Here is a 23,417-nt window from a genome sequence, read left to right as displayed (position 1 = left end):
TCGCAGAGGGGATTAGTTTGCATAGCTAGGTAGCTAGTCAAATGGTGAAAAAAGTTGACTGCAGAATTTCAGCAAATATAATTAGAGGTTTCCCCTATTTATTCAAGGCAAATATACTTATAGTTTTCTGCTTTCATCTGTGTCTGGTGTCAGTTAGTTACCGGCTAGCAAGGTTTTCAGCCAGCATGGAACAAAAGCAGGGGAAGGGTTGCCCAAAACTCAGACAACGTAGGTCATGTCATTGCATCAAGAAACCTTAGAAATGGGAGATTCATACAAACTTCTTGATATCATTGATATTCATGATATATGAACAGTTGAAGTCGGAAGTTTACATACACCTTAGCCAAATACATTTAAACTCCGTTTCTCACAATTTCTGACATTTAAACCTAGTAAAAAATCCCTGTCTTAGGTCAGTTAAGAACACCACTTCATTTTAAGAATGTGAAATGTCAGAATAATAGTAGAAAGATTTATTTCAGCTTTTATTTCTTTCATCACATTCCCAGTGAGTCAGAAGTTTACATACACTCAATTAGTATTTGGAAGCATTGCCTTTAAATTGTTTAACTTGGGTCAAACGTTTCTGGTAGCCTCCCACGAGTTTCCCACAATAATTGGGTGAATTTTGGCATATTCCTCCTGACAGAGCTGGTGTAACTGAATCAGGTTTGCAGGCCTCCTTGCTCGCACACGCCTTTTCACCCATTTGCAACCAAGCTCTAACTGCTTCAATATATCCACATCATTTTCCCTCTTCATGAAGCCATCTATTTTGTGAAGTGCACCAGTCCCTCCTGCAGCAAAGCACCCCAAAAAGATGATGCTGCCACCCCCGTTCTTCACGGTTGGGATGGTGTTCTTCAGCTTGCAAGCCTCCCCCTTTTTCCTCCAAGCATAACGATGGTCATTATGACCAAACAGTTCTATTTTTGTTTCATCAGACCAGAGGACATTTCTCCAAAGAGTAGGATCTTTGTCCCCATGTGCAGTTGCAAAACATAGACTGGCTTTTTATGGCGGTTTTGGAGCAGTGGCTTCTTCCTTGCTGAGCAGCCTTTCAGGTTATGTTGATATAGGACTCGTTTTACTGTGGATATAGATGCTTTTAAACCTGTTTCCTCCAGCATCTTCACAAGGTTCTTTGCTGTTGTTCTGTGACTGATTTGCACTTTTCGCACCAAAGTACCTTCATCTCTAGGAGACAGAACACGTCTCCTTCCTGAGCGGTATGAAGGCTGTGTGGTCCCATGATGTTTATATTTGCATACTATTGTTTGTACACATATACGTGGTACCTTCAGGCGTTTGGAAATTGATCCCAAGGATGAAGCAGACTTGTGTAGGTCTACAATTTTTTTTCTGATGTCTTGGCTGATTTCTTTTGATTTTCTCATGATGTCAAGCAAAGAGACACTGAGTTTGAAGGTAGGCCTTGAAATACATCCACAGTTACATCTCCAATTGACTGAAATGATGTCAATTAGCCTATCAGAAGATTCCAGTCCCATGACATAATTTTCTGGAATTTTCCAAGCTGTTTAAAGGCACAGTCAACTTAGTCTATGTACACTTCTGACCCACTGGAATTGTGATATAGTGAATTATAAGTGAAATAATCTGTCTGTAAACAATTGTTGGAAAATTACTTGTGTCATGCACAAAGTAGATGTCCTAACCAACTTGCCAGAACTATAGTTTGTTAACAAGAAATTTGTGGAGTGGTTGAAAAACGAGTTTTAATGACTTCAACCTAAGTGAATGTAAACTTCCGACTTCAACTGTATATATATATATATATACACACAGTACCAGTCAAAAGTTGATGCACCTACTCATCTTCATTTTTTTACATGTTCTACATTGTAGAACAATAGTGAAGACATCACAAATATGTAGTGACCAACAAAGTGTTAAACAAATCAAAATATATTTGAGATTACCCTCCCTTTGTTGGTTAAAAAGTCGCCTCCCTTTGCCTCGATGATAGCTTTGCACACTCTTGCCATTCTCTCATCCAGCTTCATGAGGTAGTCACCTGGAATGCATTTCAATTAACAAGTGTGTCTTTTAAAAGTTAATTTGTGGAATTTCTTTCCTTCGTAATGCGTTTGACCCAATCAGTTGTGACAAGGTAGGGGTGGAATACAGACCATAGCTCTAAAACATACAGTGGTTCGGACTGATTGGGCTCATTGATTCTATTTGAAAAAGAAATGCTGCGCTCATGGAATGGCATGCTTTGAGCACTACTGAAAGTGCCATTTACATGTGAAAAATGAATGCCATATGCTGCATTTTCTATAGGCCTATTGTTAAACGTTTTGTTGGTGACACTTTGATATCTTGATAATCCACAGATGAAAGAATATCAAAACATTCGCTCCACCTGTCACCGACCTTCTAGCCATCGCTGATCCATTTTTCCATTTTTCGTTTTGTCCTATCTTCCATCACACCTGGTTCCAATCCCATCAATTACATGTTGTGTATTTAACCCTCTGTTTCCCCTCATGTCCTTGTCGGTGATTGTTTTTTGTAAGTGTTATTTTACCCATTGATTTCTATTATTATGTTTTCCTGTGTTTTTTTGTAAATAAACTGAGCCGTTGGAAACACAGTTATTTCTCTCCTGCGTCTGACTTCTCTACCGCCAGTTAAACACCCTCACAGAATCACCGACCTGAACTATGGAGTCAGCAGGAAACGGTACCCTGCCATAGGAGTGAAGGTGCGCGTCCAGGAGCATGCAGCAATACTACACCATCTTGGCACCACCATGGACCGCGTTGTCCAGACAATGGACCGCTGGGAGAGACAGGGACTTCTTCCAGCGCCTCCACCAGCAGAACCGGGGTCTCCCCTGAGCGCCCCTTTCCCGCCTGAACCCAGTGGGATTAGTCTGTCCTTGCCCCAGGACTACGACGGGAGGGCTGCGAACTGCCAAGGGTTCCTATTACAATTAGACCTCTACCTGGCCACCGTCCGTCCGGCTCCATTGGGTCGTGAGAGTGTGTCTGCCCTCGTATCGTGCCTCACCGGGAAAGCCCTGGAGTGGGCCAACGCTGCGTGGAGAGAGGGAGATGCGGCGTTGGACCAGTTTGAGGAGTTCACCCGCCGTTTCCGGGCAGTCTTCAACCACCTGCCCGGGGGTAGTGGTGGGTGAACGCCTCTACCATCTAAGGCAGGAGACGAGGAGCGTCCAGGAGTTCGCCCTGGAGTTTAGGACCCTGGCTGCCGGCGCGGGATGGAACAACAGGGCCCTGATCGACCATTACCGCTGCAGTCTGCGCGAGGACATCTGTCGGGAGCTGGCCTGCAGAGACACCACCCTCACGTTCGACCAGCTGGTGGACCTGTCCATCCGGCTGGACAACCTGCTGGCTACTCGCGGACGTCAAGATCGGGGTCTGGTGGTTCCATCCTCCCGCACCCCCTCTCCGATACCAATGGAGCTGGGAGGGGCGGTGCGCAGGCAGACCGGAGGGTGTTCCCACTCGTGTCTGTGAACGCAGAGGTCACACTGCCGGTCGGTGCCGGGTTGGTTCCTCTGGGAATCGAGGTAGCAGGCAGGGCGCTCTGGCGTCACCCCAGCTGAGCCGGCACCATTCTCACCCAGAGCCCTCTGTTGCACATATGTTTGTGTCTGTCACTTTTCCTGAGTTTTCCCCGCATTCCCAACATAAGGCGCTCATAGATTCATAGTTTAGGGACCCCCATTGTTCCCGTCGATGTGACCTTCCCCGTTCACTCCTTAGATAGTCGACCATTAGGGTCAGGGTTAATTAGGGAGATGACCTCTCCTTTGGGCATGGTGACGCAGGGGGGTCACACGGAGAGAATTAGTATTTTCCTTATTGACTCTCCTGCGTTTCCCGTGGTGCTGGGCCTACCCTGGTTAGCTTGTCATAACACCACTGTTTCTTGGCCACAGAGGGCTCTCACGGGGTGGTCGCGAGAGTGCTCAGGTAGGTGTTTAGGGGTTTCCGTTGGTGCTACTACGGTGGCGAGTCCAGACCAGGTCTCCACCGTGCAAATTCCCCCTGAATATGCCGACTCAATTACCACCTCATCGACGGGGCGATTGTGCGATAGATTTCCTGGTAGACGCTGCACTTCCCAGGAGTCACGTGTATCCCCTCTCACAGGCGGAGACGGAGGCTATGGAAACACATGTCTCCGAAACCCTGCGTCAGGGGTACATTTGGTCCTCCACTTCACCAGCCTCCACTTCACCGGAGGGTGTTCCCACTCCACTTCACCAGAGTTTCTTTTTTGTGAAGAAAAAGGAGGGAGGTCTGCGCCCGTGTATTGACTATCGGGGTCTGAATCAGATCACTGTTAGGTAAAGTTACCCGCTACCGCTCACAGGCACAGCGATAGAGTCAATGCACGGGGCGAGCTTCTTCACTAAACTAGATCTCTGGAGCGCTTACAACCTGGTGCGTATTCGAGAGGGAGACGAGTATAAGACGGCTTTTAGTACCACCTCGGGGCACTATGAGTACCTTGTCATGCCGTACGGGTTGATGAATGCGCCATCAGTCTTCCAAGCCTTTGTAGACAAGATTTTCAGGGATCTGCACGGGCAGGGTGTGGTGGTGTATATTGATGACATTTTGATATACTCCGCTACACGCGCCGAGCATGTGTCCCTGGTGCGCAGAGTGCTTGGTCGACTGTTGGAGCATGACCTGTACGTCAAGGCTGAGAAATGCCTGTTCTTCCAACAGTCCGTCTCCTTCCTAGGGTATCGCATTTCCACKTCAGGGGTGGAGATGGAGAGTGACCGCACTGCAGCCGTGCGTAATTGGCCGACTCCCATCACGATAAAGGAGGTGCAGCGGTTTTTAGGGTTTGCCAACTACTACCAGAGCTTTATCCGGGGTTTTGGTCAGGTGGCGGCTCCCATTACCTCACTGCTGAAGGGGGCCCCGGTGCGCTTGCAGTGGACAGCTGAGGCGGACAGGGCTTTTAGTCACCTGAGGGCTCTGTTTATCTCGGCTCCCGTGCTGGCCCATCCGGATCCCTCTTTTGGGTTCTCATGGAGTGTGACAGTTGAACTAAGCTCATGAGGCATTTATAAGTTATATTTGTCAAGAATCAATGGATATAAGTCCAAATATAAATGTAGTAACTACAGATTGCACCTTTAAGTCTATCAAAAGTGTGCGAGTTAAAACATGTGTCCATTAGGCCTATGTATTTAATTTTTTTAGCAGCATGAATTAGAAAAAGCCCACTTTTATTCCATAGGCTGGGATCCGCACTGTGCAGCTGTAGCAGGAGCGCATTTTGCACTCACTGTCCACTGGTTAAAAAAAAAGATTGATAGGCAGCTAAAACTTCTTGAATTCAATCATTATTGGGTTCAAATACACATTTAGATTTGTGAACAGCCATCCACAACAACCACAATCGTTAAGGCGCAAATAGCTAAATGAGAGAGCAACAGTGTTATTCACATCAATGCGATATGTAGAAAACAATAATAAGTGATATCCGTATCGCCGTAGACTGCACCACTGCTGTCATCCTTACCTCCAAGCGTTTATTCAAGTTGTATAATATTTGGATGCCGACAGCAGTCGTACCATTGGAAGACATAGCTTGGACTGTAGCCTACAAAAGCCTATTCCTGCTATTTTCAAACCCATTTGGTGTGTCATCATAGCATCATAGTGGTCTCTGACTTGTGGTCAGACTCGCCAGGTGGAACAAACTTAAACTTGCGCCTTTTTTCAATGCTGATTTGAATGTTATTGAGAAAACAGAAGTGTCAAATATTTTTTTTGCAAACCTCCTTTCTGAATTTAAAAGTAATCCTTGAAGTAATCATCTAGTTTTTCAAAAGTATCTGTAATCTGATTACAATACGTTTTGCTGGTAATTTAACGGATTACATTTACCGTTTTTTTGTAATCCCTTACATGTAACAGATTACATGTAATCTGTTACTCCCCAACCCTGCTCCCAGATGTTATTTTGCCCAGTTACCCCTTCATCCCAGTGTAATCATATATTCTTGTTTCATGGTTGTACACCACATAAGAGTGGTAACAATACAATAACAATTGAATACAGGGATTGCCTGCATGCCTGCCTGCCTGCCTAATCTGAATAAAGGGAAGTCTTTCAACGATTTACCCATTGCAGCTTTATCTCAAACCTTTTTGCATACTGTTGACGCATAGGTTTTTGCATTAAATGCAATGTTTTGACATATGGGTAATGAACCTTGATGCCTATATTTTCACAGAAGCTCACTTTCTGTGGCTTATCAATGACACCATGTTGTAATGGAGGTGTTGATTCCAGATCTGGTTTACAGGCAAATTCGACCTGGATATCGATATCTGCTAAGCCTAAACACTGTAGAAGCAGATCTATAAAAGTTTTAAAATGTACTAAGTTCTAAATGACCATGACAGACAATGACAATGATATATTGGAAATTGGCCTTGACAGTGACAGATCTGATTGTCATTTTAATTACCTTGTAATAACATTCTTGGGTAACCCTCCTTTAACAACCCAGAGTCCTCCATCTGTTTAGCCATCCACTCACGCACTACTGTACAGTATATTACATATGATATACATGGTTCAAATTGACACGTACCTTGGTTCCTGGTAGTCCTGGGAGCCCTGGTTCTCCCTGTGGTCCTAGGAATCCAGGCTCACCCTGTAATCAGCAAGGATATAAGAGATGTTCATAAAAAAATATGTCACTGTTGTTACTACCATGCATGCAGGCATGCATGCACGCACGCACACACACAATCAGCAACAGTATAAAAATGTAAAGGCAGACTAAGCAAGCCCTAAATTGTAACTGAAGTACCTATGTGACGCAGGGTACTGTACTAAACCACAAATTAACTCTAAGTCCCACAACATAATCTCCAAACTTTTAGTTGAGCAACCACTGTATGTGGCAGGGTCTACAGACAACCATGGACTACAAAAAGAAAACCAGCCATGTTGCGGACACCAACATCTTGCTTCCGGACAAGCTAAACACCTTCTTTGCCTGCTTTGAGTAAAACTCAGTGACGCCGATGCGACCCGCTACCAAGGACTATGGGCTCTCCTTCTCTGTGGCTGATGTGAATAAGACATTTAAGCCTACTAACCCTCTGAAGAATCCCGGCCCAGACTGCATCCCTATCTGCGTCCTAAGAGCATTCGCAGACCAGCTGGCTGTAGTGTTTATGGACATATTCAATCTCTCCCTATTCCAGTCTGCTGTCCCCACTTGCTTCAAGATGTCCACCATTGTTCCTGTACCCAACAAAGCAAAGGTAACTGAAGTAAAATACTATCGCCCAGTTGCACTCACTGCTGTCCTAATGAAGTGCTTTGAGAGGCTAGTTAAGGATCATATCACCTCTACCTTACCTGACACCCTAGACGCTCGTCAATTGGCTTACCGCCGCAATTGATCCACAGACGATGCCCTATCCCATCTGGACAAGAGGAATACCTATGTAGGAATGCTGTTCATTGACTATAGCTCAGCCTTCAACACCATAGTCGTCATTAAGCTCGGGGACTTGGGTCTGATCCCTGCCCTCTGCAACTGGGTCCTGGACTTCCTGACGTGCCGCCCCCAGGTGGTGAAGGTAGGAAACAACACCTCCACTTCGCTGATCCTCAACACAGGGGCCCCACAAGGGTGCGTGCTCAGCACCCTCCTGTACTCTCTGTTCACCCATGACTGCGTGGCCACGCACACCTCCAACTCAATCAAGTTTGCAGATGACACAACAGTAGTAGGACTCATTACCAACACTAATAGATAGCCTACAGGGAGGAGGTGAGGGCCATGGAAGAGTGGTGCCAGGAAAATAACCTCTCACTCAATGTCAATAAAACAAAGGAGCTGATTGTCGACTTCAGGAAATAGCAGAGGGAGCACGCCCCTATCCACATCAACGGGACCGCAGTGGAGAAGGTGGAAAGCTTCAATTTCCTCGGCGTACACGTCACTGACAATCTGAAATGGTCCACCCACACAGACAATGTGGTGAAGGCACAATCGCAACCTCAGGAGCAACCTCAGGAGAGACATATCAACCTCAGGAGGCTGAAGAAATTTGGCTAGGCCCCTAAAACCCTCACAAACTTTTACAGATGCACAATTGAGAGCATCCTGTCGGGCTGCATCACCATCTGGTATGGCAAAACTGCATCGCCCGCAACCACAGGGCTCTCCAGAAGGTGGTGCGGCCTGCCCAATTCATCACGGGGGGCAAACTACCTGCCCTCCAGGACACCCACAGCACCCGATGTCACAGGAAGGCGAAGAAGATCATCAAGGACATCAACCACCCGAGCCACTGCCTGTTTACCCCGCTATCATCCACAAGGTGAGGTAAGAACAGGTGCATCAAAGCTGGGACTGAGAGACTGAAAAACAGCTTATATTTCAATGCCATCAGACTGTTAAATAGCCATCACTAGCCGGCTTCCACCCAGTTACGCAACACTGCACCTTAGAGGCTGCTGCCCTATATACATAGACTTGGAATCACTGGCCACTTTAATAATGGAACACTAGTCACTTTAATATTGTTTAAATTATGTTTACATACTGCTTTATTCATCTCATATGTATATACTGTATTATATTCTCCTGTATTTTAGTCAGTGCCACTCCGACATTGCTCTATCTAATATTTCTATATTTCTTTATTCCATTCTTTTACTTTTAGATGTGTGTATTGTTGTGAATTGTTTTAGATACTACTGCACTGTTAGATACTACTGCACTGTTGGAGCTAGGAACACAAGCATTTCGCTACACCCGCAATAACATCTGCTAAATATGTGTATGTGACCAATTCAATTAGATTTGATTAGCTTAAGTGTTTCTAAACTCAAGTCTGCTGCCTGTTCTGGTCTGGAGATACATCAGCCCTTTAAATTCCACAGTGACAAAACATTTCCACTTTGGTGTTAGATGTAACAGGATGATTCTAATGCCGGAATGAAACTATTCTTATTAGTTGGCCATGAACAATACCTAGTAGTGCTGCACACTCTTAGAAGTAAAGGTGCCTGGAAGAACCTTTTGGGTTGCCATTCCAGCGGAACCTTTCCAGTTGAAAGAGGGTCTTCGAGGAACCCCTGTGTAAAGGGTTTAAACCGGAACCTTTTGTGATGGGAGGGGTTACATTTTTTTACTTAAAAAAAATATATTGTAGAGGTGGCAGCCTATCAGATTGGAGGTATGGCTTTCAGATAGTCCTTTTTGGCCACCCATTAACGTAAATGTCACTCCTGTTCATCATGTTACATTTGTACACCTTAAATGTTTACTTCCCTTGAATATTGATGCATATTACATATTCTAATATAATATTAACATTCTGAATACATACAGTACTAACGTGGTAACTATTCCAACTTTGGGATTTGCATAGGCTCTTCAGGAACTAAAACACCCCTGTTAGCCTCATTGAAACTACAAAACTGTCAGTGTTTAACCTTATCATGTGATGACTATACAACCGAACCAATTTACAGGAATTACATTTACTCTAATGGGTTTATTTATGATTTGTAATCCCTTTTCAACGCTTGTAAATAGTAAATAACATAAATTTTTGGTATTTTGGTATTTTATTAGGATCCCCATTAGTTGTTTCGAAAGCCTGGGGTCCACACAGAACATGAAACATGACATAATAAAGAACATTAATAGACAAGAACAGCTCAAGCACAGAACTACATACTATTAAAAATGGCACACAGCCTACATATCAATACATACACACACAATATCTAGGTCAAATAGGTGAGAGGCTTTGTGCCGTGAGGTGTTGCTTTTTCTGTTTTTTAAAACCAGGTTTGATGTTAATTTGAGCAATATGAGATGGAAAGGAGTTCCATGAAATAATGGCTCTATATAATACTGTATGCTTTCTTGAATTTGTTCTGGATTTGGGGACTATGAAAAGACCCCTGGTGGCATGTCTAGTGGGGGAAGTGGGTATGTCAGAGCTGTGCGTAAGTTGAATATGCAAACAAATATAATTTTTTTCAAAATGTTTATTATAAAAAGAAGTGAAGTAGTCAGTCTCTCCTCAGCTATTAGCCAAGAGAGACTGGAATGCATAGTATTTACAGTATATTAGCCCTCTGATTACAATGAATAGCAACACATGCAGCTCTGTTCTGGGCCAGCTGCAGCTTAACTAGGTTTTTCTTAGCACTTGACCACATGGCTGGACAATAATCAAGATAAGACTAACCTAGAGCCTGCAGGACTTGATTTGTGGAGTGTGGTGTTAAAAAAGCAGAACATCTCTCTATTATGGACAGACCTCTCCCCATCTTTACAACCAATGAATCTACATGTTTTGACAATGACAGTTTAGAATTTAAGGTAACACCAAATAATTTAGTCCCCTAAACTTGTTCAACAGCCACACCATTCATTACCAGATTCAGCTGAGGTCTAGCGCTTAGGGAATGATTTGTACCAAATACAATGGTCTTAGTTTTAGAGATGTTCAGGACCAGTTTATTACTGGCCACCCATTCCAAAACTGACTGCACCTCCTTGTTAAGGGTTTCAGTAACTTCATTAGCTGTGGTTGCTGACATATACAGTGGTTCTTCCTTTAAACGTTGCATCGTACTGCAGCACAGCTTGCGGGTTGCAAAATTCTATGGCACGTTATTTAAGTGTCAGCCATTGTTGCCATTAATGGCAGTTAGTGCTAGTTTGCCAACCAGAGGGCATCTTTGAGAAGCTAAGTTATTGAAATGACATGGAGCTGTAGGCCTAAGAGTCAAAGGGAGCCTAATTAGCTTAATTAATTTGATGAATATTATAATTTTTCTATTCCTAGAAAAATGAAAATGTATTTCCTACTGTAGCCAATGTACTGTAGGTCTAAGGGTTTACATTAGGAAAATATGGCACTTGTACAACGTGTTTCTATTCCAAGAAAACTAAAATGCATTTGTCGCTGTTTTAGCGTAACTTACTTATTGGTATAAAGGCCTACTTAAATATACAGTACATCAATCAATCACTCATTAATTTGTGCATGTCATCACACAGCATACAAGTCATCCATGTCTTTAAATACAGTCAAGCATTTTAGTTATAAAACTCAATAACAAAGGAAAGGGAGCCTTGATTAATTTTACAATCATGGCTCAAGAGATTTAATTAAGGGTTTCAGTTAGGAAAATATGGCGCTGTACAACGTGACTGGTCGGGAGTAGGCCTTGGCTACTAAGTGACTGCGAGCGATGAGCAAAATAATCCTTACATTGCCACATAAAAATCTGATAAATTTATAAAGACCAGTCCCCATGCTCTGTCATTCAGTGATATTTATTCCCATAGTAACTCGTTATGGATCCATCCAGATGTGGTTAGAAAACAGTGCATTTGGAGGGTTATCCCACGGCTAAAGCGATTTAATTAAGGGTTTCAGTTTCAGATAATATGGTGCTGTACAATGGGACCGGTCGGGATTAGGCCTAAACAAAATAATCCTAACATTTCCAAATAAAAATCTGATTGATTTATAAAGACCAGTCCCCATGCTCTGTCATTCAGTTATATTTATGCACCTTAGCCAAATACATTTAAACTCAGTTTTTCACAATTCCTGACATTTAATCCTAGTAAAAATTCCCTGTCTTAGGTCATTTAGGATCACCACTTTATTTTAAGAATGTGAAATGTCAGAATAATAGTAGTGATAATGATTTATTTCAGCTTTTATTTATTTCATCACATTCTTAGTTGGTCAGAAGTTTGCATACACTCAATTAGTATTTGGCAGCATTGCCTTTAAATTGTTTAACTTGGGTCAAACGTTTCAGGTAGCCTTCCACAAGCTTACCACAATAATTTGGTGTAACTGAGTCAGGTTTGTAGGCCTCCTTGCACGCACACGCTTTTTCAGTTCTGCCCACACTTTTTCTATGGGATTGAGGTCAGGGCTTTGTGATGGCTACTCCAATACCTTGACTTTGTTGTCCTTAAGCCATTTTGCCACAACTTTGGAAGTATGCTTATGGTCATTGTCCATTTGGAAGACCCATTTGCGACCAAGCTTTAACTTCCTGACTGATGTCTTGAGATGTTGCTTCAATATATCAACATAATTTCCCTACTTCATGATGCCATCTATTTTGTGAAGTGCACCAGTCCCTCCTGCAGCAAAGCACCCCCGCAACATGATGCTGCCACCCCCGTGCTTAACGGTTAGGATGGTGTTCTTCGGCTTGCAAACTTCCCACTTTCTCCTCTAAACATAACGATGGTCATTATGTCTAAACATTTCTATATTTGTTTCATCAAACTAGAGGACATTTCTCCAAAAAGTACGATCTTTGTCCCCATGTGCAGTTGCAAACCGTATTCTGGCTTTTTTATGGCGGTTTTGGAGGTTATGGCGGTTTTGGCCTTTCAGGTTATGTCGATATAGGTCTCGTTTTACTGTGGATATAGATACTTTTAAACCTGTTTCCTCCAGCATCTTCACAAGGTCCTTTGATGTTGTTCTGTGATTGATTTGCACTTTTCGCACCAAAGTACGTTCATCTCTAGGAGACAGAATGCGTCTTCTTCCTGAGCGGTATGACGGCTGCGTGGTCCCATGTTTATACTTGCGTACCATTGTTTGTACAGATAAACGTGGTACCTTCAGGCTTTTGGAAATTGCTCCCAAGGATGAACCAGACTTGTAGAGGTCTACAAAAACAATTCTGAGGTCTTGCCTGATTTCTTTAGATTTTCCCATGATGTCAAGCAAAGAGGCACTGAGTTTGAAGGTAGGCCTGTAAATACATCCACAGGTACAACTCCAATTGACTTAAATGATGCCAAATAGCCTATCAGAAGCTTCTAAAGCCATGACTTCCTTTTCTGGAATTTTCAAAGCTGTTTAAAGGCATAGTCAACTTAGTGTATGTAAACCTCTGACCCACTGGAATTGTGATACAGTGAATTATAAGTGAAATAATCTGTCTGTAAACAATTTTTTGAAAAATTACTTGTGTCATGCACAAAGCAGATGTCCTAACCGACTTGCCAAAACTATAGTTTGTTGAGAAGAAATGTGTGGAGTGGTTGAAAAACTAATGACTCCAACCTGAGTGTATGTAAACTTCCAACTTTTTACAATCAACTTTACAGCTTACATACTTACATAACATAGGCCTATAATATTCAAAAAGGAAATTGTAAAATTGTAATTTAAAAAATTTAACTAGGCACGTCAGTTAAGAACAAATTCTTATTTACAATGACGGCCTAGGAACAGTGGGTGAAGTGGGTCGTTCCGGGGCAGAATGACAGATTTTTATCTTGTCAGCTCAACAGACAACGATTATCTATAGATAAGTTATAAAAAAACATTATCTGAAGATTGTAATTCCTCACTGCAGGAGAGAGGCTCATTCTGTTCCACTCCAGATTTTTGCAGTGTGTAAAATAAAACAAAGAATTGTTCGGTAAAAAAGTATTTGAACTCACATTTCATGATCTGACATAATGGTAGTCCACCTTTTAGGCTTTACATTAGAAATGTGCTATTTTTCATGGGTTTAAACTCTACTGAACGAAGAGCCATTTGGGAGTCAAATGAATGGCTCTTTCTGTGAACGGAACCAAAAGATCCGGCTCACAGAAAAGACTTGGAATGCCCATTACTAGAACGATGGGACTAGTTGCTAATGATGCGGAAGGTTCTTAGCGATGTGTCTTTCCTCCACAAATTGACAGAGTCCGTCTAGTGAATGAAAGTGTATGCGGGACTTCCCAGCTTCCAATGACTGTGGATATTTAACCTGATACCCCAGAGTCTTCCGAGGTGAACTTCATTCAAGCTGGGAAGCGTGGCTATTAGCCTAAACCTCCCCGAAGCACATTGGTTTAATAGAGGCTGAATTATAATGAATTTCCTTGATAAAACAAATAAACTATTACAATATCACTAAAATCAGGCACTTTACGCTTAACAGGTTTTAAGGACAACTCTGGGAGGGAGCTTTAAAGCTCATATGCCTTGTCCTACCATAATATCTTACCGTAGTGTGTGGACTAATCAGTGATATTGGGTAACTAACTAAACCCTGTGTATACACATCGTGAAAGGCTATGCAATGGCCAGTAGAAGAAGTGTGAAAAGGTTACCCATAGTGCTTGGTATGTTCAATCAAGACCATAATGGAGAAGTTCTATATATTCTTTTGCTGTAGGAGAAGATGTTAGTGCAACATTGTTAGCATTCAGCCCTTTTTTAAATCAAACCAGGTTTAGACTGTATACAATGGTAAGGCACAAGTGGTACAGGCAAACAAACTAAAACAGCAATAAGCACTATCACATGGCTGTTTTAGCGTTGCTTGCATTCACACGTTATAGCTCTGTAATATGACCATATGTTCTGAGTGAACATAAATACTCTAGTGCTGTATATTGTTGACTGCTTACGTGAAGAGGGGATTAGTAACAATGTACCTCAGGTGTGCTTGTCAAAATGGAGATGTGCTCTTCATGGCAGATTTATGCATTGAGTATATGGTACCAACTGTAAACCAGTGTTTGTCTCAAGGCATTAAGATCTACACAACTTTTAGCTATGATAGAGGCACATATTTAAATCTAAAACTGTAGACGTTCATTTCCCACTGAAGTGAAAATCAAGTGCTCTTTTGCCCAACAAAAAGTCATTATCATAATCCTTGAATTATGCATTACATACAGTAGATGCTCTTTCAGATGATGTGTGACTGAACTAAAGGAAATGACCAATCATTTAGTGGTATGCCTGATTGCAGCATTGCCAGGGGTGTATTTAACAATCGGCACTGCTATTCAGCTGGCCAACTCACAACAAAATCTTGATCGTATGTTCCATTCTAATTTGAGTAATAATTTGCATTTGTTTATGTGAATGACATGTAAATAGTTTTATCCTTGACCATTGAATCATGAACAATTATTGACAAATCTGTATTAGCTTAGATTTGCATGTTGGTAGGTGGGAAGACAAGGCACAGGGAAGACTGGAAATTCTTTGGGATGAAGACAACAGAATTTACCTTAATCCCGGGAAGTCCAGGAAGCCCTGGAAGTCCTGGCTCTCCCTACATAGGAAAAGTGTGACATGTTACAGGCGAGTCGAGCATCTGTCCTGGTGCCTTCAACCGCGGTCTTTACCCTCTCTATAACTAGGTCCCAAACAGCTCTAAAATGAGTTGGGCCCTGATGAAGAGTACAACTTGCACTTGTGTTATGTACCAGTGTTACATGCAATCATCATTAGATAGGGCCACTGTGGTGCTGATTATGTGGACTAATAAAGTTAAGAGGTCTGCAACAGCTTTAAAGGGATTCAATTCAGTAAGTTTGGATTGATTTCTACTGAGATTTTATTTTTTTCCCTCAATTTTCATTAAAAAGGCACAATCAGCAGTTGAGACAATAACAAAGCAGACACCCCACCTCTGTTTTGGTAAAAATCTGAGGGGTGGGGCTGGAGAAACATCACCACTCTCAAATTCAAAGACAGAGCTATGGATGCAAAGACTGACCATCTGTGATATCAACATTATAGTTTTAAAGATATACAGTGTTTGTTTCCATTCACATTGCTTACAAACATTGGAGTGAGACTAGATAATATTTTGGGTTATGATTGGTTATGACAGTTGAACTAAGCTCATGAGGCATTTATAAGATATATTCCTCAAGAATCAATGGGTTTATATAATTAATTTATAAGTCCAAAAATGAATGTAGGCAATGTCATTCTCAAGTGGAGAATTCTGGACTCACATACAGAGCACAAAAGGATGAAAGCTAAATTGGGGTTGAGTGAACTATGGAAAAGGCAAGAGGCCAAGCACTTCATACGATTTCTTAGAAGCATTTCAACAGAAAATCTTCTGACTGTGCATTATTTAACGCACTATTTAAGACTATTACATTTATAGCATATGAGAAGAAATATTTTGTGCTGCTGACAATGATCAAGAGTAATAGCACTAGAACTCAGCGAGAGACCTGTAAATTACATTTGAGCCTCCTGAAAGCATTGGAAATGTAATGAATAAAAGTAGCTCATCTGGAAATACTACTTAACCTTCTCTACCGACTGTCACCCAAATTCATTATTCAATGGAGATCAACAGTTCCATATTAGGCAACTGGAAGAGAAATACAACTTTGTAAGAAACCATATTTAAGCAAATAGATAGAACGACTGTGAGCTGCCATAAAATCGCATACAAATCTGACTGTGTCAGGCCGAACCTGTTTTGCAGCATCAGGAAAGGGCTGCCTGTTGTCCTCATGGACTCTTTTTCTGTGACGCAAAATAATGGAGAATAACGGGGTATGGCTCTTGGTAGTAAATAGTGTATTAGGTGGGATCCTAGTGCAGTCTTGACAGCAGCTCTGGCTGTGCCTAGCAAATGGCTCTGTCGTTGCAAGAAAATACATGGCAGGCACTGCTATAAAAAGTACCAGGCTGGCTTTTTGTCAGGATGGGGGGCTTTACTTTGTACTCTGTGGCCGATATTCAATACATTTGTGCAGATACAGTAGTGGATTTACAGATTGTACTTTCAGAGGTTTGTTTGATTAGCAGAGCAGGCTGTCCCAGGTGGATGTAATCACTGATCATCAGAGCTGAACATGGGCCAAGGGACGATGAATTTCTAAATCAAGTGTCAACTCCTTCCATCTGAGACACTGCTGGAAAAATCAAACACACTTTTGAAAGCTCTATCTAAGATCCCCCATTCTAACCTGAATGCCCAAGTTATACGAGTGGCTCTAGAAAGAGACATGAAGTTGGATGGGGCTGGAGAAATGTAACCACTCTCAAATGTATAGACAGAGCTATGGATGCAAGGACTGACCATCCATGATATCAAAATTATAGTTTGAACCATGTTTTGAGGCTATAAAGTGTTTGTTTACATTTACTTTGTTTACAAATATTGGAGTAAAATACGTTCATATTTTGGGTGTACGGCAGTTGAACTAATCTCACGAGGCATTTATAAGTTATTTTCTTCAACAATCAATGGGTACATATCATTAATTGAGTCCAAAAATGTATGGAGCAACTGCTGATTGCCCATTTAAGAGCTTAGGCAGATTTAGCAAAATCACACCTACAAATGTACCTTTATATTAGGAAGCCCTTGGTCATACTATCACATTCTAATATCAATCTGAGAAAATGAACAAGTATTCCTATCGTGAGGATTTTGAAACTTGGGAAACACGTGCCATGGGATTGTAGTGCAGGCTAGTTTTACCTTTGCTCCCCCATGTCCTGGCTCTCCTGGTTCACCCTGTAATACAGACAGAGAGCTGTTAGCAATAACGAAATGGATGCAATTATTTATTTTGTTCTTACCTTAATATTATCTGTGTCATTCCATGCATAAAGTGCCTTTTAGGTAGCGTAATTTTGTCAAAATGGCATTATTTCACCTAATTTTAACATGCTGTCAGCACATGTTCAACGTTATAACAAACATGTTTTCCCATCTCAAGAGGTTAAATCAGCTTTTCCCAAACTAGGGGTCGCTACCCCATGTGGGGTCACCTGATTTGAAAATGGGGTTGAGAGAAACTCTGAAATAACATTTTTTTAAATCAAGCTTGGTTATAGAACTGGGGTTACGTCAGTAACCTCCAGTAGCCACTAGATGCAGTTGTAATAAACAGAGTGGTTTCTGTTTTCTTTCTACAAATGTGGCCATATCTTTTGAACAGTTTAAATATAATGACCCCATATTACGACTACATATATCACTGAAAGACAAGACTCTAAGGAACACGTATGTGTTTCCCTCTACATTGCCCACAAGCCGCCACAGGACTCATTAGAACAGAGTGGACAAGACCAGGCACTACATTTTCAGGGGAAAAGATTGGGGGGGGGAAAAAAACAATCAATTATGATATTATTTTCTAAACAGAAGATCATACAAAATGATTGCCTGGTGATTTTCCGAACTTCCCAGTACCTTTCTGGTGCATTTCAGTCATTTCAAACAATACTTCCTTCATATTGAAATACTGTCAAAAGTACTGTCAAACTGATTTGTAATAGACCAATTAAAAAAGTTAACATTGGCCATTGATTACATTCATTAATTTATAAATTTGATTTTTTCTTATATCAAAATGGGTCGAGGGCCAAAAAAGTTTGGGAACATCTGGGTTAAATTAAGAAAAGTTACTATTTAATGTGACAGGGTTGACAACAACAGTTGATGATTTCATCTTTAATCAGCCGTAATTTAAAATGGAGGGTCAGGGAATTGAATGCAATCTTAACAAAATGTGTTGTTGTTAAAACATTTCTAGCCTATCTACCTATTTCTAGCCTTTTCACCACAAAACACCAGAAAATGGCCAAAAAGAGTAAAACCAGCTCACCTGCTTTTACGCTATAATTTGACTATCAGATGTTCAATAATAAAAAATATAAAAAATCAGGTGCACTTCTTACTGCTACAACGTGGTAGCTACAGGACCAAAACAGCGGAGAAGCCTCAGCCTTAAGCTTCTACGCTCTTAGTAGTTGAGTAAATTAACACACTATGTGTTTACTTCATGCATGCAATGTCATCTCGCTGAGTCTACCTTTAACATAGTTTAGTTTAGATAGAGCATAGATGTATGTCATCCAACAGCTAAAATGAGTGTTTTAGCAAAATGTACACACAATGTCTGAGGAACATCAAACGCTATTTGTGAAACTACCCACTTATTCAGCATTTAACCTCAAAACATACCTTGATGCCTGCCGCAGAGGAGCCCGCATCACCCTACAAAATACAAATGATAACAACAGCTTTAAGTGCAACATCTCATTGTTAAGGTACCAGCTACCAGACCCAGTCTCAGGGACGGCTAACTCTAGAGATCCCTTCGGTCTGCACTGTGTTAATTACAGTGCATTCAGAAAGTATTCAGACCCCTTGACTCATTCAACATTTTGTGACATTACAGCCTTATTCTAAAATTGATAAATGTTTTGTTTTTCTCATCAATCTACACACACACCCCATAATGACAAAGCAAAAACAGGTTATCAGAAACATTTAGAAAATGTATAAAAAAATGGAATATCACATTTAAATAAGTATTCAGACCCTTTACTCAGTACTTTGTTTAAGCACCTTTGGCAGCAATTACAGTCTTCTTCGGTTTGACGCTACAAGCTTGACACACCTGTGTTTGGAGGGTTTCTCCCATTCTTCTCTGCAGATCCGCTCAAGCACTGTCAGGTTGGATGGGGAGCGTCGCTGCACAGCTATTTTCAGGTCTCTCTCTCGATGTCCGATCGGTTTCAAGTCCAGGCTCTGGCTGGGCCACTCAAGGACATTCAGAGACTTGTTCCGAAGCCACTCCTGCGTTGTCTTGGCTGTGTGCTTAGGGTTGTTGTCCTGTTGGAAGGTGAACCTTTTCCCCAGTCTGAGCACTCTGGAGCAGGTTTTCATCAAGGATCTCTCTGTACTTTGCTCTGTTCATTTTTCCCTCGATCCTGACTAGTCTCCCAGTCCCTGCCGCTAAAAAACATCCTCACAGCATGATGCTGCCACCACCATGCTTCACCGTAGGGATGGTGCCAGGTTTCCTCCAGACGTGACGCTTGGCATTCAGGCCAAATAGTTCAATCTTGATTTCATCAGATCAGATAATCTTGTTTCTCATGGTCTGAGTCCTTTAGCTGCCTTTTGGCAAACTCCAAGCAGGCTGTCATGTGCCTTTTCCTGAGGAGTGGCTTCCGTCTGTTCACTCTACCGTAATGGCCTGATTGGTGGAGTGCTGCAGAGAATGTTGTCCTTCTGGAAGGTTCTCCCTTCTCCACAGAGGAACTCTGGAGCTCTGTCAGAGTGACCATCGGGTTCTTTGTCACCTTCCTGACCAAGGCCCTTCTCTCCCGATTGCTCAGTTTGGCCTGGCGGCCAGCTCTAGGAAGGGTCTTGGTTGATCCAAACTTCTCTTATTTAAGAATGCTGGAGGCCACTGTGTTCTTGGGGACCTTCAATGCTGCAGAAATGTTTTGGTACCTTTCCCAAGATCTGACACAAACCTGTCTCGGAGCTCTACGGACAATTCCTTCAACCTCATGGCTTTTAAAAAAAAATATATTTTAGTACAAGGCTGTAACGTAACAAAATGTGGAAAATGGGAAGAGGTCTGAATACTTTCCAAATGCACTGTGCTCTTTATATCTAATATTGACCCTTTTTGCCCAGTACCTGCCCTGCGTGCCCAGTCAGTATTTGCCCATGATTACTACAAGTTTAGATATCTGGCTAGACTAACTTACCAATCTAAAAATTGTTAGCAGACAAGCTAATTGAGTGACTTTCAGTGACTGACATAAGAGAAAACTGTTGATTCACAACCAATTTTCGAAATTGGACCTTGTGTATTCTACTATTCTAACTCTTATGCCACTTATGTCGCTGGAGCCGGCCCTTCTTAATGCTAAATGGTCCAATATTAACTCATGAAGCATCCAACCAGGAATTTAGCAAAAAGCTATGCGCAACAATTAGGCCCAGTTACATGCAATGAAACAGTGTTAACTCTCAAGGGTGCCTGCCTTCTTTGCTTAGGTTCTGGTTTCACTAGCTACTGCTGCTCCTTTCCAACATTGGTTTCTCACATTGTTAACATTAAGTTGTTGCTCCTTTCTAGAGCTAAGTTCTCGCTCTATCAGGTTCGAGGAATAAACACAAAGGAAGGAATGTGAAGTTGAATTTACATACCTTCTCCCCGCCTTCACCTCTTTGACCATCTTCTCCCAAGTCACCCTGTTTGAAAAACAGCAGATAAGCAAAGATACACTACCAACAATTCTGAAACGGCTTATACAGAATTTACAAACAGATAAGAACGTGGCAAATGAAATGGCAAAATTGTGGCTATTCAAAGTAGAACACATGTTCTCGTAAATAGTAGCTTCACAGGAGTTGTTAACAACTGGCAGTTGACAGCAGGCAAAGCTCAGTAACACACTATTGGGGCTGATTTCACATCTTGGCTTCTGCAGTCTCGTCCGTAGTCTCGACTAACATGAGAAACATCATAAATGTGGACAATTGCAAGAGCATTGAACAGATTGCTGCTTGAATCACTGAGAGGTAGTGAGAAGAGGCTATGTCCCTTTGGGCATACTAACAAGGTCCTGGTGCCATTGAGCTGAAAGAGTCACCACATCCCCTCCTGCCTCCCTGGGCAAGTGGACGGGGTGAGAGTTTTCACCTCCCTCTCACACCCAGCCAAAAATATCTAATCATTAGAACGGATGGGACAGAGCTGGGACTTTTGTTTGCTCATCATCACCGCTGCATAGGTTCCTAATCTTGGCTGATTAGGTTCCACCAAGGCCTTGCAACAGAGCTCGGTCCTAGGAGGGCTCAGTGACTCAACTTCATTGACTCTGCTGAAGTCTGTAAAATTGGAGGGGCTTGTGACATGCCCTCTAAAGATGGTTTGGTTCTAACATCCCAAGTTTGTCTAGGGCTTAGAGATAAAGTGATTCCATGGAACCTTTCTATAAATGACAACACTGCAATTTTGTATGGACTGGTATAAAACTAATCCTGATTAGTCAACTACTATATGTAATCTTAATGGCAGTCATGCCTATCCATGACATGTCTTATATCATGCTACAGTTGTAACGTCTGCTTCCAACTCACACTCTCGAACACATAGATCTCCTGAACGCAGCTCACTCTCCAGATCCCAATCTGATCACACCTGTATGTCATTTACATACTATTTCGTTCAGTTCTTTGCACCCCATTATTTGTGAGGTATTGTTTGTTTTGATACATATTCTATTCGGAGCTCTGTCTTTTTCCGTATTAGTCCCCCCATGTATCGTAGTTTTTGGCCATCCTCACTAACAATACTTTTTTGCCTATTCCCTGCCTGTACTTTTGCCTATCAGATTTCCTGTCATCAACCTCTTGCCTGATCTCCCGGACTACTTTATTAGCCTTTTCCCTGCCTGTACTGTTACCTGTTTGGAGTCCCTGTGTATGACCTTCTGCCTGCCCCTGGACCCAGCTACCTGCCTCCTCTCGTGGTTCTTCCCTAATAAACACCTGCTGCGCCCTGAAACCAGCTCTCTGTCTCCCGTCGTACTCATTACAACAGTTTAAAGATGGAAAAACAAGTTAACTGTTACTCTAAACCACAAAGGATGGTTTAGTTCACTGTTACTCTAAAACAAGGTAACTAAAACATTCACAACTTGAACTTTAGTGAAGATCTCCAATTGACATCCATGCACAATTAACAACTGAAAATAGTGAGTAGCCCTTAAAACCAATACAGCAAAACTGTTGTCACAAGTTCATTTAACATTACATAATAATATGTTTCACAGCCTCAAGAAATAAAACATAATTTTACATGGGAGGGATGGGAAGGCTGAACATGAAGTCTGAAGATTGAAAGTCTTTACCTTTTCACCTCTCTCTCCCATTTCACCCTATTGGAAAATAAAGCAGATGGCATTAAAATACACAAAGGCTCTGGGAATGTTGGGTTTAGGAGAAATAATGGCAGCCAGTCCCAGATCGTATCTGGGGTTTTCTCTGTGTCACGGAGGCGCTCCGCACTGCTAAAGCTAACTCTCTCTCCTCTGCTCTCATCCTTCTAGACCTATCGGCTGCCTTTGATACTGTGAACCATCAGATCCTCCTCTCCACCCTCTCCGAGCTGGGCATCTCCGGCGCGGCCCACGCTTGGATTGCGTCCTACCTGACAGGTCGCTCCTACCAGGTGGCGTGGCGAGAATCTGTCTCCGCACCACGTGCTCTCACCACTGGTGTCCCCCAGGGCTCTGTTCTAGGCCCTCTCCTATTCTCGCTATACACCAAGTCACTTGGCTCTGTCATATCCTCACATGGTCTCTCCTATCATTGCTATGCAGACGACACACAATTAATCTTCTCCTTTCCCCCTCTGATAACCAGGTGGTGAATCGCATCTCTGCATGTCTGGCAGACATATCAGTGTGGATGACGGATCACCACCTCAAGCTGAACCTCGGCAAGACGGAGCTGCTCTTCCTCCCGGGAAGGACTGCCCGTTCCATGATCTCGCCATCACGGTTGACAACTCCATTGTGTCCTCCTCCCAGAGTGCAAGAACCTTGGCGTGATCCTGGACAACACCCTGTCGTTCTCAACTAACACAAGGCGGTGACCGTTCCTGTAGTGGTTCATGCTCTACAACATTCGCAGAGTACGACCCTGCCTCACGCAGGAAGCGGCGCAGGTCCTAATCCAGGCACTTGTCATCTCCCGTCTGGATTACTGCAACTCGCTGTTGGCTGGGCTCCCTGCCTGTGCCATTAAACCCCTACAACTCATCC

General features: G+C 42.4%; 1 protein-coding gene across 1 annotated transcript in view; it reads right to left on the bottom strand.

Moving 5' to 3' along the window:
- The window catches only part of LOC111951675 (collagen alpha-1(XXV) chain), a 140,151-nt gene that overhangs the window by 59,166 nt on the left and 57,568 nt on the right, over positions 1-23,417 (bottom strand). Inside the window, exons 7-12 of the mRNA XM_023969897.2 lie at positions 22,503-22,529; positions 20,794-20,838; positions 18,805-18,837; positions 17,314-17,349; positions 15,085-15,129; positions 6,626-6,688 (exon numbers count right to left, since the gene is read on the bottom strand). Of these exons, the coding sequence (XP_023825665.2) occupies positions 6,626-6,688; positions 15,085-15,129; positions 17,314-17,349; positions 18,805-18,837; positions 20,794-20,838; positions 22,503-22,529 (249 nt within the window). The remainder of the gene's footprint in view (positions 1-6,625; positions 6,689-15,084; positions 15,130-17,313; positions 17,350-18,804; positions 18,838-20,793; positions 20,839-22,502; positions 22,530-23,417) is intronic.

The sequence above is a fragment of the Salvelinus sp. IW2-2015 genome, linkage group LG3 (genome assembly GCF_002910315.2).
Source record: "Salvelinus sp. IW2-2015 linkage group LG3, ASM291031v2, whole genome shotgun sequence".
Classification (NCBI taxonomy): Eukaryota; Metazoa; Chordata; class Actinopteri; order Salmoniformes; family Salmonidae; genus Salvelinus; species Salvelinus sp. IW2-2015.
This window is presented reverse-complemented; position numbering and strand designations above follow the sequence as displayed.